Here is an 18,988-nt window from a genome sequence, read left to right as displayed (position 1 = left end):
GTACTCGTAATACTGCAAAAATGTGACGTCACCCAAGGGGAGTCTCGCAAATGTGACCAATTGTGATGTGGACGGGGGAGGGTTCAAAAAATCATAAAACTCCTGTGAAATATTTTATGGCTGGCCCCTTATTTTCTTTAACACTGAAAGTTAGATTATCTTATTCAGGTTTCATTAAATAAGATACCTTTTATTACAAAGTCGAATGTAATTTAGATTACGCTTGTTCGCTCTTAACAAGTACATAAAAGATAAACATTTGCCTGTGTCCTCCATTTCGAGATTATTTATTCGCTTTTAATAATTTTCAATTGGCGGTGTCTTTTCTGTGTTCAAATATTAAGTTTAAATGGGAAGCACTGAACTGTTTGTTTCGGCGAATCTCGGAAACGAATGGTGCGCATTTGACGAGACTTTAGCAGATAACTCATGATATAAGGTTGCTAAAAACCTTTACTAGTAGAACGTTTAGAACTTTTGAAGCTATTTAGAAGTAAAAATTATCTAAGGTACGTAAGTACGTAAATAAATTGTGTACAAATCATTCTAGTAAGTAGCAAATTTTTATCTGACCCAAACGAGCGTTAAAAAGAGCAGGCGTGACAGAATAGTCTCATTCAATACTTGTTAAATACCCACAAAATAATTAAATTAATGGAAATCTAGCCTCTCCATCATAATTTCGTTAATAACTAACTCTATACCGTGAAGATCCTCATATATTTTTCTATAATACATCTATTTAACCACAATGCTAGATAACTCACCTTGTCATACATGCAATCATAGTTTAAGGCTGTAACGTGCATCTATGAAGGTTACATAGAGAAGGCAACATTATAACTGCACTGATAAAAAGCTTTTCAAGTTCCAGCTCGCTATTAGCTTAAAATATTATTTAATTAAAATGTAGAGCTATTCGAATTAGTGAGTATATAATGATTATCATTCCCTTGGGGTAAATCAAGCAATATCGTAAAATACTCATTGATATTAAAGAGTGGCCGTTGGGTTTTATGTTTTTCTGATGAGCTCTACTTTTTCCGAACATAATATTATGTTGAATTTACCATTTTATGGTAGATTCAGTAATTTAAATTAAATTTTTGTAATTAAGATTCAAAATCACTTAGTTTAAGCCTATTTGAATATACTTTATTTGTATTTGACTGTCAATAATTTCTTGCAAAGCATTGACACTTTGCATCACTCTTTTTGGAACTGGATAAAAAAACAGGTAATAAATGGGTCACCACTTAATATGTTATGTAAGAAAAATATATACCCATTGGGAAAGTTCCTACAAAAGAAGTAAAATTCGTTGTTTTTTTTTTCTCACCACATTGGTCTGTTTTGACTATGTTACATTTTCAACTAATTGAAAAAATGTCTTCTAATCTAGGTTAGATATAGATACTATCTCATCGGACAGATGTTATTCTGTTCAAAAAAAAAAATGAATTAATTTATTACCTTTCAAAACTGGCGGTGTGCGATATGTCTCTTACTACTAAACAACTGACGGTTATATCAAATAACGGGCTAAGGTTGCATTAAAAAAGTTTATTACAAAGGGAATTGTTAACATTTTTTTAAATTTCTTCGCAATTTTCTTAATTTTTTTTTTAATGTAAGAATGAAGGTTTTGACGAAGAACGCTTAAAAGAAAAGATGTATGAAATCGGTAAAGCCATTCTCAAGTTATAGTGACCAATTATAGTTAATAGGAGAAATAGGGCTTCATTTATATATATATATATCTATAATTGTACCTAGTATTGTAGTTTATCACGCGGTGAAGCAACGCCTACGAGTATATTGTTTCAAACCCTTTAAGTCTTTATGACGTCGAACTGCCATCAGGACAACTCTCGTGTCTACAATTTATGAACGCGTTTGTTCTTTATCCTGTCTGTATTACATTCCTACCATCACATTTTTGTATTGGACCAATAGCTCGCCTACCAGGTTCCAGTCGTATTTGATACCTTCAATACTATGCAAGAACATTCGCACTGCTTCGATTTGCTTCGTAAAAATTACGTCCGGGTTACTCGGCACGATTTAAATATTTGCGTATTTTTATACAATTACAAAGAAATGATTTCTTTTTTATATTAGAACTTATATGTATTGAAATTTATTTAATTCTCGGCTATTGGCTGTGGTTCAGTAGACATAAATAACAAGAGCTTTGGTATCTGAAGTATGATATAAATGGTCTAATTGACTAGCTAACGTCAGGGCGTCGAATTTGCGTGACTGTATGCGCGCACATCGTAAATATTCACTATGATAATTTTTCCCTGAAGCGACAAAAGAAGTATAACTTTAAATAAAAAGTATTAAAAACGAAAATGTCGTGGCTGAAGCTAGAAGCTTCCTAGAAAGCATTTGTACGGCTTTAGAAAGAGCTCCTTGTATTATCGATTCCAATAAAACCATTGATAACATGTAACCGCATACAGTCAAGCCACAGATAAATGTTATTCATTGTTATTTTTTCTAGAACAGTCTATGGTTGTATTCAACAATTGAAACCACAAACAATAGACTTTTAATGTACCGGCGTATAGACGGCATGACAGCCCGATAATACCTGACCAATTTTGATGTCATTGTCAATGTGTCAAGCTACAGTTTTCATCACCCTAAAAATCATTATCACTTGAACTATTTGAGGTTAAGTCCGACAGTGCAAAGAACAACCCTTACTAAGTATTCAACACAAACAATAAGGATTTTGCACATATTTAACACCTTAGTACATAGTAAAATATTTTTACACAAGCCAAATAATAATAATCCGGCTTGTAATCCCCCGAAAACGTGGTTTGACAAATACATTACTAGAGACAGCCCAATTACTGACAGCTCCAGATACGGATAATATTTTGACGCGTGAATTGCATTTCCATACAAACTTCTATCCCTGGTAATTACCTGTCCACCCATTGACAGACAGCGTGTATGGATAAGATGAGTTTATTGGGACAGAAAAGTCAACGATAGATAGGATTTTTTATCTCAAGTAGGCCACATCCGGAGATAGATTGAATATTTGGAACGGCCGTTAAATTACACGTCGGAGTCTATGATCGCAAAGTCACGTGTGCCTGCTGGTCATAATTTATTGGATATTTATTAGCCGGAAGGGAAGAGTCAGTGTCGAAATCAACTAAATGGAGAGATGGATGGAAACAATTGGAGCTGGAGTTCTATACAAGGATAGCCAGGATGTGAATAATATCATTATTGAGAACCCTCAGGCATTTGGTACTTTTCCATTTATACTATCGATATAAAAACCCAATTCCATACAAATTTACGCTTCAAATTATTCTCAATTGTTTAAATATATGTATAATATATTTTGTTTATTAAAATTTATAAATTTATGTAAAACTGTACACACAGTTTTGATCCAACTTGAGGGATATGATAGTTTTTATTTTGATTGGTGTGCCTTAATATTTTATTTATTTCAAACTTTATCTCTGTTTGAATAATTCTATTAGATAAATTTTCGCACAGTTTGACAGTTGTGTTAACTGGAAAAAACTAATTATTGTATTGATTAACAAATTTCGTAATTAATAAAAAAATATTATATATATATATATATATATATATATATATATATATATATATATATATATATAAAATAATAAATAAAATATATACTCCGCTGCGCTCCAACTAGATACACTGCACTACCTAAGAACAATAGCTTTTTTATTACGGAAACTTTATACAGTAGTGTGTATTGGCTATTTGTAAGGATGCTTGTGTGCATGGCATCTGGACACTCAACGGCATCTTTCAAATTTTGTAATATACGTTTCGTGTTATTTAACATTGAAATTAATAAAATACAAAGTACTTACTGATGATTTGTGATTTTCCAGTGTCTTTCTTACTTCTTGTAGTATTATTTTTACAAAGTTTTACTACGCAACCCGGCATTTTAGTTTCAATTATTAGTAAAGTTTAATAGAACATGTGGCACGCCAACGTCACACATTGTAGGAGACTGACTCGAGTACGCCCATTGGACGTAGTAAAAGTTGCCGCACTTTGTGACTACGCCTGCGGTATCTATTTGAAGCACAGCGGAGACCAATCTTTAATATAAGCTTACGTAAATTAGTTTTTGACGCTTTTGCGTTCTTGTTTTAGAAAACATTTTATGACTATTTACAGATTCTTTTATAAACTTACATACTTAATCAATTTTTTTAATTGCATTTCATAAAAATACATACATACAGGCAGACAAACAAAAAATTCAAAAACTCGTAGAATTGCTGTCAGTCAGTAAAATGTAATTACAATTAACAGACAGATGCTGGAGATTTATATAGTACCCGCAGTATATATCACTTTTGCTAATGAATATTGACATCGCGGCTTCACTTATACGCAAATTGCTATCTCACGACTTCGTTAAGTAAAATGGAATTTAAAACAACTGTTATCAGGAACATTTAATTAATTCTGACATTAAATAATCTTTATATTCATGCCGTAAGTATACAAAAGATAGCATTTAATGTTTTTGATATTTGTTTCACGAATAAAGCTGAACTTACATATGTTAAGTTGTAAAACATGAAATGAAACGATAAGAGAAAATGCCGTGTATTTTATTGGAATATATCGACGTTTTATCTGATAAATTAATTATAAACCAGTGCGTTTATATCTACGTAAGTACAGTCATCGACACAAACATAACATGTCGGAGACAAAGTCTTAGCAAATAGTATGTATTTTTTTCAATATTCACACACTTTTACATAAATTTTCTTGCTGCAAATAGCCTGCACTATGGATACGAGAAAAGAATATAATGCGGGCTTAAGAATGAAATTGCCGTTTTATTGTAATAGGTACTTCGAATTGACATAAAACCTTCATGGTTTGAGATTTTTAGTGATACTTTTTGCCTATATATACATAGGTACCATTTGAAAACTGTATGTTCTTTTAAAAAATGTACAACCTTCGATTATCGACTTTCATTTGTTTTTTTTATTCAGCTTACATAAGAAAGATGGATACTTCGAAAATTGGAGTGATTTTTGAATACGAGTTCCGACGCGGAACTAACGCGGCAGAAACAGCTCGCAATATCAATGTTGCGTTTGGAGAGGGGACTGCTAATGAAATCACCGTGCGAGTTTGGTTTAAACGCCTTCGTGAACTTGTGAACGAACCACGTGCAAGAAGAAGAGAAGCCGCCCACACTGGTGAATAACAATGAATTGAAAGAGATGGTGGAAGCCACGTTTGACGTTACCTTATCAACAATATTGACTTATTTGCGTCAGATCAATAACATATAAAAAATTATGAAAAATGGTTGCCTCATGATTTGACTGATCTGCGGAAAGAAACGCGTGTTGAAATGAAATGAAATGAAATCATTTATTATTATCACCATTGTTACAAGTGAAAAAAATAAGTCAATTAAAAATTCTAATTATCATTTTAGATAGGTAGGGAAGTACCTAACTCACAATAATACAGTATTATGTATGTATATATTGTTATGTATATAAAGAAATTAAATATTTTTTACGCATTGAAAAATAAGTGTACTTATTCTACTTTTTCTTGAATCTTCACGTAGTTCAACCGTAGGCAAAAAAAAGCAATGCTTACCGACAAAAATGTAATGGTAGTCTCAGCATGGTGTTGTTCACTATAGCTTACTTAGATCTGGTCAAGCAATAATGGCAGATGTGCACTGTGCCGAACTCCGAACAATGCTAGCAAAACTAGCAGTGGAACAGCCCCCACTCATGCATCAATTTTCACCATTATTGCTCCATGATAACGCGAGAGTTCATACGCCACGAGAAACCGTTTTAACTCTACAGGAACTGCAATTAGAAACCATTCGTCACTCTCTGTATTTGCCAGACCTTGCTCCAACCGACTACCATTTTTTACCATTAATATGTTTGCACCTACTGGGATTCGAACACGGGACTTCCAGCTTTGCAGCCAGGGTCAGTAACCACTAAGCTATATAGTTCATACTTTGTCGCATAAACTTTGTACGAAAATCTCTTTGTCTGTACCGCCTGTATCTAGCTGGTTTTGGCGACATGTAAAGGTTACATGATTTGAAATTGCTAAAACTTGTTTTTACTCTTTATTTTTATAGATAGATAAAACACCTTAGGGAATTTTGATGCATCGTCTCAGATATCATTTATTAAAAATTTTAAGGAACTTAAAGGTTTTTTTAAATACCATGTGGAAGAGCGGTCACGAAGTATTAAGATTTTGGGGCATTGAGTTACAGTGCTGTTAGTCGTTACACAAACATATTTATGGTCGCGTTTAAAATGTTTGGCTAAGCTTCCTGTATTCATAAATCTATAATATACATAGAGGAGAGATGGGACTTCCTATAAACAGGTCCAAGACCAAAGTCATGGTGGTGGATAGATCTGGGTGAGAAGATCTAGAAAGGCCTAGAAATAGTGTACAACTTTATCTTCCTGGGTTCCAACATAAGTAACGATGGTTCGTGCGAGAGGGAAGCTTGGAAGAATCTGAAGAGATCGCAATATTTCCGTACGGAAGTGCGCAGGAGAATTGGCATGGCTAAGAGCGCTATGTCTCAGCTTGGAAGAATCTGAAGAGATCGCAATATTTCCATAAAAACTAAGACCAAACTGATACGGACCCTAGTCTTCTCTATATTTTCGCATGGCGCTGAGAATTGGACACTGAAAGCTGCAGACCGCAAACGTATTGACGCCTTTGAGATGAGGTGCTGGAGAAAGATGCTCCATATCCCCTGGACAGCATTTCGGTCTAATCTCTCCATACTGCGTGAACTCAGGATCTCCTCGCGATTGTCTTCAGAATGTCTGCGCAGAGTTTTAGAATACTTCGGTTACATCGCAAGGAAGGACGATGGAAACCTTGAGAGGCTCATTGTGGTCGGCAAAATTGATGAGAAGAGAGGAAGAGCTCGTGGAAGCAGTCCAACACGATGGTCCGAACAGATCCGCTCCGCTCTCGACTCTACGGTTTACAATGCCCTTCACACCGCCAGAGACAGGTATAGATGGAGAGTGATCATACGAGAGAAAGTGATACAGAAGGGTGGTTACGACCCTCAGTACTGAAATTACGACGCAGGAAGAAGTACAATATACATAATTATAATTGTGTATCAAGTGTGGTAAATTTTGAAATTAATAACACTCATTATTTGGCGGTAGCTGACTTTATCCGAACGTGCGCTATATAGTATATATATGAGACGGGTCAGTATCATTCACTACCCACACTATAAGTTTACACTTTTGAAAATTTGTTTTCTGCTCGTCTACTTCTCCCATTACTTGCGGCCGTCACGTGCATGTAATATTGCAACATCAAACAAAATCCCTCCGAGTATTGAGCCACGCCTCTTCATTTGAGCTAGTGACGTTTCTAGGCCGCAATAAAAACCGAACATTTTAATTACTTTGGACCTTCATCTCCCACCTGTGCTAACATTAGTTTTATCTAAAAGTAATATTAAAACACTCATTAATTTACATTTACTTTTTTTAACTTACTCGTGTAAGGCATTGAGTACGATGTATTTGACGTTTGAGTATTTTTGTTGCATCACTTTGCATTTATTGTAATTGAAATGATTTGTAAAACATTGAAGCTGAAAATGTTGATTTAAAAGAGTATGTTCTCCTCACCAGCTCTACTTTTTCCGATCATATAGTAGATTCAGTAAATTAAAAGAATAAACAAATAAAATTTGAAAACCAAAATTTTATGAACTATGCGGGACTCGAACCCACGACCTCTCTCGTTCCGTGCGAGTGCTCTCCCAACTGAACTAAACGTTCGATTGACGTATCGTCATAAAATCTTGTATGTTTTGTTCAACTCTCAGGTTGTGGCTTCATCTACAGGATCTACTTTACAGTTGATAACCTGCTCAACCCGAATTATTAGGAAATTGACTTGAGATGTCGCTCTTGCTAATCTTAACAAATTGTTATGTTTTTAAAGTGATAACCCTCACTTCTGGGATTAATACATAAATAAAATTTGAAAACGAAATTTTATGAACGATGCGGGACTCGAACCCACGACCTCTCGCGTTCCGTGCGAGCGCTTTTCCAACTGAGCTAAACCTTGTGTATTAATCCCAGAAGTGAGAGTTTTCACTTTAAAAACACAACAAATTGTATAAAAGAATAAAGTTTATTTGACTTTGACTTTATGCAGAGTGTCTGCATGCGTTATCTTAATATTTATAAATTACGTGACACGTTGTTTGTCCGTGATGGACTCCTAAACTAATAAACGGATTTAAATGGCGATTACTTCATGGAGTGCAGTTAAGTCCAACTTGAGAGATAGGATACTTTTTATTTCGATTTGGGACCCATAATTATTTTTATTTCCAATATTTGTTTTGTATGGACATATTTTCTGATAGAGAAATTATTGACGCACGGTTTGACAGTGTGAAACAATTTCATTATAACAACAAGGTTACGAAATAATTCTTGATGTTATGAAAAATTATTGACAAATACATAAAAAAAACAGTATTTTTTTATTATGTACAGTAGAACGTCTGTCGGGTCAGCTAGTACATATATAAAAATATATAAACATATTATTTTTTGTTCACAGAAACAAATGACTTAACACACGATGAACACAATGAAGGAGCTGAGTTTAAAAATACCGAAAATGCCGACGCGTAATGTCCTCACGGGGGCTGTCGTCAACTGGGATGATGACGAGCTCGCTGGATTAGGAGACACACCAGAGAACCTCACTCTAGCTTGGAAGGACCTATCTGTATACAGAAAGAGAAAACATCAGTCAAGTATTTGGCGATCACCGACATACGAAGAAGTCAAAGTCTTACATGGAGGTTAGTATTATTGTATTAGTTAGGTTTTAGTTTTAGATCTAGATATTTAAAATAAGATATGCAAAAGATTGTGTCAGTTAAGATAAAGATCACCGCAAGACGTTCAGATGATGGCAATTGGCAGTGCCGTTCAGGATTCTTGAAAAACCCAAAAATTCTAAGCGGCACTACAATTGCGCGAGACACAAGATGTTAAGTCTCATTTTCCCAGTAATTTCACTAGCTACGGCGCCCTTCAGACCGAAACACAATAATGCTTACACATTACTGCTTCACGGCAGATAAAGGCGCCGTTGTGGTACCCATAAACTAACCGGCATATTGTGCAAAGAAGCCTCCTACTGCTCATTTGCGAAAGTTGGGCAAACAGGGCAAGTTGTCGATGTATTCGACTCACTAGAGTCGTCAATATATAATAGAGGTGGTGCAATAGGATGATAGCACCCTTGATTCTTACCACGGTGCAGTCGGTTCGATCCTCGCTCGCGTCAATTTATCGCTAGTCAATAAGTTAGGAAACCTTGTTAATTCTTAATAAGCTCCTAAAATATGGCACATTCGATTCGAAATGCCGTCTCGAAAAATGTGTAGAAAGACTGTATTAGCACAAAAATAAATACAATTGTCATAAACAAATTAAGACGAAAGAGATAGCATTTAGTTTTCCGTTAATAACTCAATTCAGTTCAAATCTCACTTGTAGGATTAATTACACAAATAAAATTTGAAAAAAAAGTTTATGAATGACGCGGGACTCAAACCACCTTGATGAAGCCACAGCCTGAGAGTTGAACAAAGCATACAAGATTTATCAATGAAACGTGACTCGAACGGTGGGCTCAGCTGGAAGAGCGCGAGAGGTCGCGGTTTCGAGTGCCGCATCGTTCATAAATTTTGGTTTCAAATTATATTTGTGTAACTCAATAACTATTCTGTTCGTAAGCAGTCCCTGTGACGAGTGATTTGCGATTAAATAAATACAGTTAGATGTCTGTTTATTTTCTCTCTTTATTTATCATTTTAATTCAACGCAGAAAATAGTTAAGTTAAGTTAGAAAATAATTTTAATTAACTTTGATCGCGTGATCTTGTTAAGTTTATGTACATAAGAAGGGCTATTCGCGGAGCCCTTCTTAAAATGTATAGATTAATTTTAAACTTACACGTAGATAGTCATTTAAGATAACAGAGATTGGAAAAAAAATAGTTAATTAGCCATAGTATAACTTTTTGAAAAATTTACTTAAAATTCGTTAGATACTTATGAAAATTATTTGAGCTATTGAACGAAAACGAAAAACTAAATGCTATTTTTTTTCATCTTAATTTATTAATAACTATTGTAATTTTGTGCTAATACATACTATCGATATATTTTCTAGACCGCATCATTCCGAATCGAATGAGCCATCGCTCATATTTTTTGATGCTTTAAATAGGATAACACGATTTTAAACCTGTATCTTTAAATTTCGGCGCTATATAAAGTCGGCTCCTGTGATGCCTCTGTTGTTACTCTTGTAACAACAGAGGCATCACAGAAACTTTCTTAAGTTTGCACCACGTTGATCACACACCATCTTCTTTCTTCCACCAATACCAAATTACTGTGTCTGCATAAAGGCCATTACAAATATTAAACAAAACTTAATTCATCAAGTTTTATTATTATACTAGCTGACCCGGCAAACGTTGTTTTGCCATATAAAGTATTATTCACGAGATAGTTATAAGTAATAAAATATTGCCTATATTATAGCCTGTACATCATTTTGTTCTATTGTCAATAGTTTTTGCAGCTCACGCAAAAATAGGTTTTCGATTTTTCACCTTGTGTTACACATATCGGATCCCTTATTTTGAAAAAAAAAAACATAGCCTATAGCCTTCCTCGATAAATGGACTACCCAACACTGAAAGAATCATCATAAATCGGACCAGTAGTACCAGAGATTAGCACGTTCAAACAAACAAACACTGCAGCTTTATATATTAGTATAGATTATTAGGGTTTAGTTCCTCTAAAAGCAATATCTCACAGGCTCGCTTCTTTCCCCGTTATTCTGTAAATCCCTTTTTTCGGGAACGCCACGAGGCATCAATATTTAAATTTAAATCAGAAACTATCGCTTGCATAACCGCAAAGCCGTTAAAAAGCATTCAAAGTTTCTTAATTAATCGAAAGAAACATTACTTACAAGTAATATTTTATAATACTTCGCGAGTCGGTCGAAACCTTATTGTAGGGAACTTTCCATTGAACAAGAATCATGGCCAAGTCAGAAGGTCTTGCATCACAAATAATGGAATATATCTGAATATCGTTACAAATTATGTGTTTCTTGGATTGTGAAACCAAAATATAATATTTATGGTGAGTATACATTGTGGTTTATATTATATTGACGTGGTTTGCACGCATGAGGGTAATTTTTTTCCGGATGAAACGCAATAAAGTGAAAATGTGGGATGTTTTTGTAGAGAGAGTGAGAAAGAGCGAACGTAGCATGTGCACATATCGCCGCTAGTATGTAGAACATCTTCCCTACTAGTGTTGTATCCTACGTACTCGCGGCTGCGCGCAAACATGCTCGATACAACGCTAGTAGGGAATATGTTCTACTTGATGTTAAACTTCACCAAAAAAAAACAAATTAATTAATAATTACTCGTACTACAAAGCTGTGGAATGAGCTTCGAAAAAGCGCGTACACCTTCCTTAAAGGACGGCAACGCTCTTGTGATTCCTCTGGTGTTGCAAGATCACTTAACACCAGGTGACCCGTACGCTCGTTTGTCCCCCTATTCCACAAAAAAAAAATCTAATATTGACAAAAATCATTAGATTTAGAGAACAGATTAGTATATAAACGAGGTTTAAAAATTTGTTTGCCAAAGAAGTTTCACTTCTAATATGTACTACATGTAGTAAGTACCTTGTAGGCACAATTTTTTTTTTTTAAATATTGACACACTTTAATATAAATTATCTTACCTCAAACTAAAACCGGGATTTGAACCCGGTGTCTCCAGATCAGTGGACAGAGTCACTAACCATTGGGCTATATGGATCGTTATTTAAATAATATTTAAAATCCCTTGAATTATCAAAATATTTGAAAAAAACATAACCTTCATTCAAATAGTTTCAAAGTAACTCAAATAGTTTTAAAGCAACTCAAATTCGTAAAGCTGTTCATATTAAGACGAGTCGGCTAGAAACTCAATAATTATTGTCCTTTTATCAACCTTTTATAAATCATTTCAATATAATACAGTTATAATATTATAAATTACTTATATATGTGACGGTCAAAACAATTATAAACACACATATTACGTAATTCGAATAAATACTTAAATTAAAAAATAACTTTTACGATTATTAGGCCTTCGATGCTCTGTTGTAAGTAAGTCCTTTTAATACTCTGAGGTTTTTCAAGGGCTATTTATAGATTAAACCGGTGTGTCTGGACTAGGTCAAGGGCTGACACATGTACTTATAAACCTGTTAAAATAATTACGATATTTTATAAGTTCATTAGTATTTACTTCATATATTTCTTCTACTTCAGCAGTCTCCTACGTACAGATCGGCTTTGCTCCGAATGGCATTCATTTGTTCGCTACATTTCAAAGTAAAAAAGCGGTTCAAATGCGAGGGATTCACAAATCAAGTACATCGAACTTATAACCCCGTAGAATCCTAACACTTACTGTTCACAATGCAAAAATGTATTTCAGTTATCCGGCCGAGGGTAACAAACGCGTAGTACGGCTCCTTGGTCAGTTAATGATTGCAACTTTTTTTTATAAATGCACTGCTGATCAGCTGTATCTATATTTCCAATGGAATTGTCATGACTGTGGCTGTTTAACTTTTTGATTTGCTGCGTACATCATCTGCGACATCTGTAAGTGTACTCATACCATAACTCCCACGCTTCTACGACGCGGACGATAGCTTATAATCTCCGCGCGCTATGTTGGGGACTCGCCGCCATATTGTTGACTTCATGGTTTTTGATGACAATAAGGGACGGTCTTATTGTCATGCTCTGCCCATTACAATTCATTGCCGTTGAGGATTCTTGAAAAACCCAAAAAATCTGAGTGGCACTACGATAATTGCACTCGTCACCTTGAAACATAAGATGTAGATGTAGATCAACATTTCATTTCTCATTTGCCCAGTAATTTCACTAGCTACGGCACCCTACAGACCGAACCACAATGATGCTTACTCATTGCTATTCACGGGAAAAAAAGGCGCCATTGTGGTACCCATAATCTAGCCGCCATCCTGTGCAAAGAAGCCTCCCACTGGTAAATGCCTTTAGTCGCCTCTTACAATCCCAACTTGGGACTTCCATAATGTATTTATTGCCCGGGGAAGCATCGGCAAAGAGGTCAGATCTAGGCATACACTCAAAAATCAATAATCACGGGAACCGTTTGCTAACCGATAAACCCATACGTGGTATTCTTCAGCTAAATGCCATATCTGCAAAATTTATCTATGATCTAAATATTTTTTATTCGTATAATGCAGTATGTGTACAACGGCGTAATTGTGTATGTAATGACTGTATAAAGAGAAAATCATATTCTATCTTATAAATTATTTATTGCTCGTCAACTAACATGATTTATTAGCCTTGTTTATGTATTATTAATATACAATTCTTCTTTAAGAACTTCAATTGTTTTAATTTAATTTACTCAAATTGTGTCTGAAGACGAAGGTTTTCAACCAGTGTGTGTTGCCAGTGATGACTTACGGTACGCAGACGTGGTCGCCGATGAGGATGCTTGTGGTCGCTCAGAGGGCAATGGAGAGGGCTATGCTCGGAGTTCGAGAGATCGAATCAGAAATGTGGAGATCCGTAGGAGTCACCAATGGTTGCGAAACTGAAGTGGCAGTATGCAGGGCACATAGTTCGACGGACAGATGGCCGTTGGGGCAGTAAAGGCCTCGAATGGCGACCACGTACCGGAAGACGCAGTGTTGCTAGGCAAGATGGACCGACGATCTGGTCAAGATCGCCGGTATACGTTGGATGAGGGCAGCGCAGGATCGATCGTCGTGTAAATCTTTGGGAAAGGCCTTTGTCCAGCAGCAGACGTCTTCCGGCTGTTGATGATGAACTTACTCAAATTAAATAAAATTCACTAATCTTGATGAATAAGTGCTTAATATTATATGAGCATTTTGATTATGTAAATTGTCACCAGCATTGCCTTGGGGCATCTTACTGCAGTTTGGAAGTGGAACAGTATAAACTATTTGGAGGTGTGGTAATTAACATAATATCAATGTGCTAATTGGGACTGGTTTATTAAAAAGTTTATTATTACATTATCCAACGATCAAACTTTCAAATTATAGAAAAATGTAACCTAAATATAAAGAAAACATATATATTTGAATAATTCAATCAATGTTTATCACGACCATAAATTCTATTTCATTCAAAAAAAAGATTCAATAAGTTATACTTCTTTGGCCTAACATAGTAAAAATCCTTAAAACAATATTGTAAAAATCTTGCAACGATGGCTTTGACAATTAATTATTAAATAACGAATACTACTGTACGGGCTCGATCCCTTTGCCTATCCTAATAATGGACGAAGAAACCAAAAAAAAAATCGCAAATTTTAGGAACCAACTGCAACCTGTTACATTTGTATTACAGTGATGCGCGCGCATCTTAAATAATCATCATTTTCATAACGCGCATAAAGAAGTTGAACTTTAAAAAAACATATTTGTCTAATTCAGTTAAAAAATTATATCAATACCAAACAATTATATATATATATATATACAGTATATATATGTATCATTCAAAATTTACTAAATTTCGGATCGGGCTCGTTTTATTGCCACTAGGGGACCAGAATCAGGCTTCAGTAGCCCTATTCTCGTAATAAATCGAAAAGAGGACCGAAACGGCGTTATGTCAAAAAGTTAAATTGCGTATTCTTGTAACACAAATTGACGGTTCTGTAGGTCTACTCTTATTCAACTAAAAACGAAATTTCGATCCGAATTTTCCTACTACTTCCGAAGTATTGTCCCTTTGTGTCACATTTTGAATTTCTGTTCCGATTTAGGGAAATCGTTTGATGCCTATTATCGTTACAAGATAATAGCGTCAGTTCGTAGGAGATGCGTATTCTGCAAAATTTTGGCGTTTAAATATTATACAATATATATATTGTTGTTAGTTGTTTTAATGAGAAACAGCTACAATAACATTAGAATACAAAGATAAATATCACCACTATACACAATACTATAATAGCTCAGATTTTGGTGATTGGTCATTCAGACATTGGGTGATACGGAAAGCAGAGGACCCCGGTTTGAATCCAGATGTCGTATTAGTTTTTTTTGTACATTCTTAAAAATCCAAGCAAGGCTCGGTCGTCCGGATATTAAACATTTAATACAGCATAGTTAACCCTTTTAATAGGAGTAGAAATATTTTGGATTTGGTGAACAATATTGATAATTTCGTGCTAGCTTGTCGTTAAAATGTCATCGACGTGCAGCTCCGAATCTATCAAATAGCAGCTCCGAATACGACTCTAGAGCTAGCCGTATAGAAGATAGGATCGGAACTTAACGTCAACGATTTTGAAATTATGAGAATAGGCTGGCCAGTCCTTCGATCAACTCATAGACGCTTTTAGATAATTGTAGCTTCTCCATCGCATTTAGCGCCTTTTCCCCATTTTTAACACTATAGAGGCAACATAGACAGAATTGGACATTATGGCTTATCTTGCAATCTATATCTATCTGTCGATATCTATCTTAAAAATGCATTACTTGGTGATGTATACAAATTTCTACCCTTTGAGGTGGAGATGAGGATAATCAGCAGAAAAACTCATAAAAGGCTTATACAGGCCTTTCAGATTAGACGGGTGACCCAAGGTTTGGATTACGTAGTCAAGTGGTTAAGTTAGCCATACAGAGAGATAACATTGGGAGCATTCCAGCGGGAGTCTTCTTTGCACAGGATGCTAGCTAAATTATGGGTACCATAACAGCGCCTTTATAATTTAAGCATTATTATGTGAAATTACTGGGTAAATGCGACTTCACAGCTTATGTCTCAAGATAACGAGCGCAATTGTGGGCCGCTCAGAATTTTTGCGTTTTTCAAGAATCCTGAGCGGCACTGCATTGTAATGGGCAGGGCATTATCAAAATTTTTATTTATTGGTCTTCTATAAATATATAATATTATACTATTAAATATTTTTATTCTCCTCGGACCATTGAGAATTCATGGTTAAAATATTCTCCACTTTGTTGCATTTTAAAATCCAGCATTTCAGACTTTTTGATAATTCGATCATGTATTCTACGGATTCTACAATATGATCTCGCAGAACGCATCCTTGAATAGCGCCATTCATCGCGATGCAATGCGTTGGAAGGATTTTAATAATATGTTTGTTTCCAGTGAGCGGTATCGCATCTTCCGGCAACTTGGTCGCTTTGATGGGATCAAGGTGAGTGATAAAAAAGCTTAGGCGTTTACGGTGTATAGATTACTCACAAGTAATGGACAAGGGTGAACTTCATCAAGTAAGCCCCACGTCTTCCAGAAGAATCATCGCTGATATGAAACTATTGAATATTGTATAGATGTTTTTGGAGATACAGTAGTACAATGTAAGAGAAACCTGACACTCTGATTAGTAAAATGTAATTACCTAATTTATAATAAAAAATGCATAGACAAGATATATTGTACCTATACGATAGCATTTTAGTGATTATATTGAAGTGACTGTATTTTAGCTTGTAATGATTTGTAGAATTAATTTATCCTTTTATATTGTTTTAACATGTTAGCGTTATAGGACTTCAATTTACTTTTATATAATTAACAACTAAATTGTTTGTATGTTAATGTGCATCATGTGTTCACCTGTAATTGCAGAAACACGATTTTTGAAATTTTTACAATCTTATGAATTGTCTTGTGTATTCTGTGTTGGTGGACCTTGTATAAATAAATAAATAAATAAATCTGTATTATATGTCTAATTCAGGGTTAATAATCACACGTTGGAATAGTAAAGACCACGACAGATGACCACGTACAGGAAGACGCAGTCTTGTTAGGCCCCCACAAGATGGACTGACGATCTGGTCAAGACCGCCGGAATACAATGGTTGAGGGCAGCGCAGGACCGATCGTCGTGGAAATCTTTGGGGGAGGCCTTTGTCCAGCAGTGGACGTCTTCCGGCTGATGATGATGATGATCAGAAATAAAAATTAAACGTCGTTGTTGCAATAAGTTGAACCGTTGTCTCTCATCACGGAGGCCCCGGTTCGGTCCACTGTGCTACGAACCAATGTGTTTTCGATTTAAAAATTCATTCGTACATTTATTCGACGTGGTCTGAGGCCGGAAACAAATTGTGATTCGTCAGGTCTTACAAGAGAGGTGATCACATACCGTCAGGTGACACGTATGCTCATTTTAAAAAAAAATGTTATTTAAATAAATAAATTGCATTCAATAGTGGTGCTGGTAAGACGACGTTACTGGCAGCCATAAGTCGTCGAGACAAGAGCGCCATGACGGGATACCTGATGCTGAACGGCAGATTGGCTGGTGCTGACCTCATCGCCAGGATATCAGGCTTCGTGCCGCAAGAAGACTTATCTATTGAAGATCTATCGGTAGCAGAGCATATGGAGTTTATGGTAAGTTATGTTTAATGGCTCTCAAGTCTTGACTCTCTAACTTTTTTTCTCTGGTGATGCAAAAGGTAACTACTTACCGCCAGGTCAGGTCATTTGTTCAAATAGGGAATATGGAATATACATACCTTAATTGTAATATATATATATTCACATTATATTAGAAGCTCTGCTATCTTAATTCTTAATTATCCTCTGGATGTGTGGCAATTCAAATTCAAATATATTTATTCAAAATAGGATGTGGCATCACTGATTGAAAGTCAAAAACTACCATCCAGTCCAAAACGAATGCCTCAGACCTGAGAAGAATGGGCGCAAAAACTCAGCGGGCTTTTAGTTTTCATCAAAAAAATATATTTACAAAGTTATATTGTACAATTAAACTTATTATTTAATAGCCTGCGGGCGGTCGCTCGCCCCATTCCCAATCTGTGGTATCAGTAAGAAAGTCATTTATGTTATAATAACCTTTATCCCACAAACGTTTCTTAACAATTATTTTCAATATCGTTATACTATTTCTTTTGAACATTTTCTGGGGTCTTGTTGTAATAGCATAAAAATCGCCCAATAAAAGACTTACTAACTCGACTTAGGCGAGCAGTAGGCATTATAAGTTTATGTCGTGGCACGCCCTGTATATTTGTCGCTTATCATAATAAAACAATAAACATACCACTTAATTATCTCTAAAATCTTAGTCACTGGTATATTCATAACCTGTCATTAATATTATAATTTTATTTAATTTGAATGAAATCGTAGAGACAAGTATGAGTTGTAATATAATACAAGACTATACGCATGAATGATTGGTTGGTCAGCGCACCTGCTTTCTAGAAATGTATCTACGGAAAATTTTACAACCGTTATTTCGTGTATCACGTGTATGAACAACTTTAAGATGGTTATGATTGTAAACAAAAACACATCCTGAGCGTAAAAGTGTGTATATTAAGGTGCTTACACACAACCAAACTATGGGATTTATTTAGTGATTTAAACAAACTATATGTTAAATAATGAGCTTTCCTGTGTGTATTTCCTGGATGATACGACATGGGTATCTTCATAGAAAGCGTGTACTTACACCTTTCTAAAACGCCGACAACGCTCCTGTAATTCCTCAGAGGGGGAATATGGGCCGTGATCACTTAACATCAGGTGACATGTACTCTCGTTGTTGGTCGTCTTGTAAAAAAACGTAATATTTATAAGATAAAACAAAGTTAAAAGCACTTGAAAGAGCGGTTTTTATATATTTTTTAAAATTGTGTAAATTGTTATCAAATGTGTCGACTTCATCGTGATGTCTGTTATATTC

The 18,988-nt window shown here is 35.2% G+C and overlaps 1 protein-coding gene across 2 annotated transcripts in view; it reads left to right on the top strand.

Annotated features, from left to right (window-relative positions):
* Positions 1-18,988, top strand: part of LOC126976391 (protein scarlet-like) — an 82,573-nt gene that overhangs the window by 12,816 nt on the left and 50,769 nt on the right. For both annotated transcript variants that reach the window (XM_050824700.1, XM_050824699.1), the window contains exons 2-4: positions 8,677-8,923; positions 16,408-16,456; positions 17,481-17,664. In XM_050824700.1, the coding sequence (XP_050680657.1) occupies positions 8,698-8,923; positions 16,408-16,456; positions 17,481-17,664 (459 nt within the window). In that variant the 5' untranslated portion in view covers positions 8,677-8,697. The remainder of the gene's footprint in view (positions 1-8,676; positions 8,924-16,407; positions 16,457-17,480; positions 17,665-18,988) is intronic.

This window comes from Leptidea sinapis, chromosome 40, assembly GCF_905404315.1.
Source record: "Leptidea sinapis chromosome 40, ilLepSina1.1, whole genome shotgun sequence".
Classification (NCBI taxonomy): Eukaryota; Metazoa; Arthropoda; class Insecta; order Lepidoptera; family Pieridae; genus Leptidea; species Leptidea sinapis.
The sequence above is the reverse complement of the archived record's forward strand: the minus strand, read 5'-3'. Positions and strand labels throughout refer to the sequence as shown.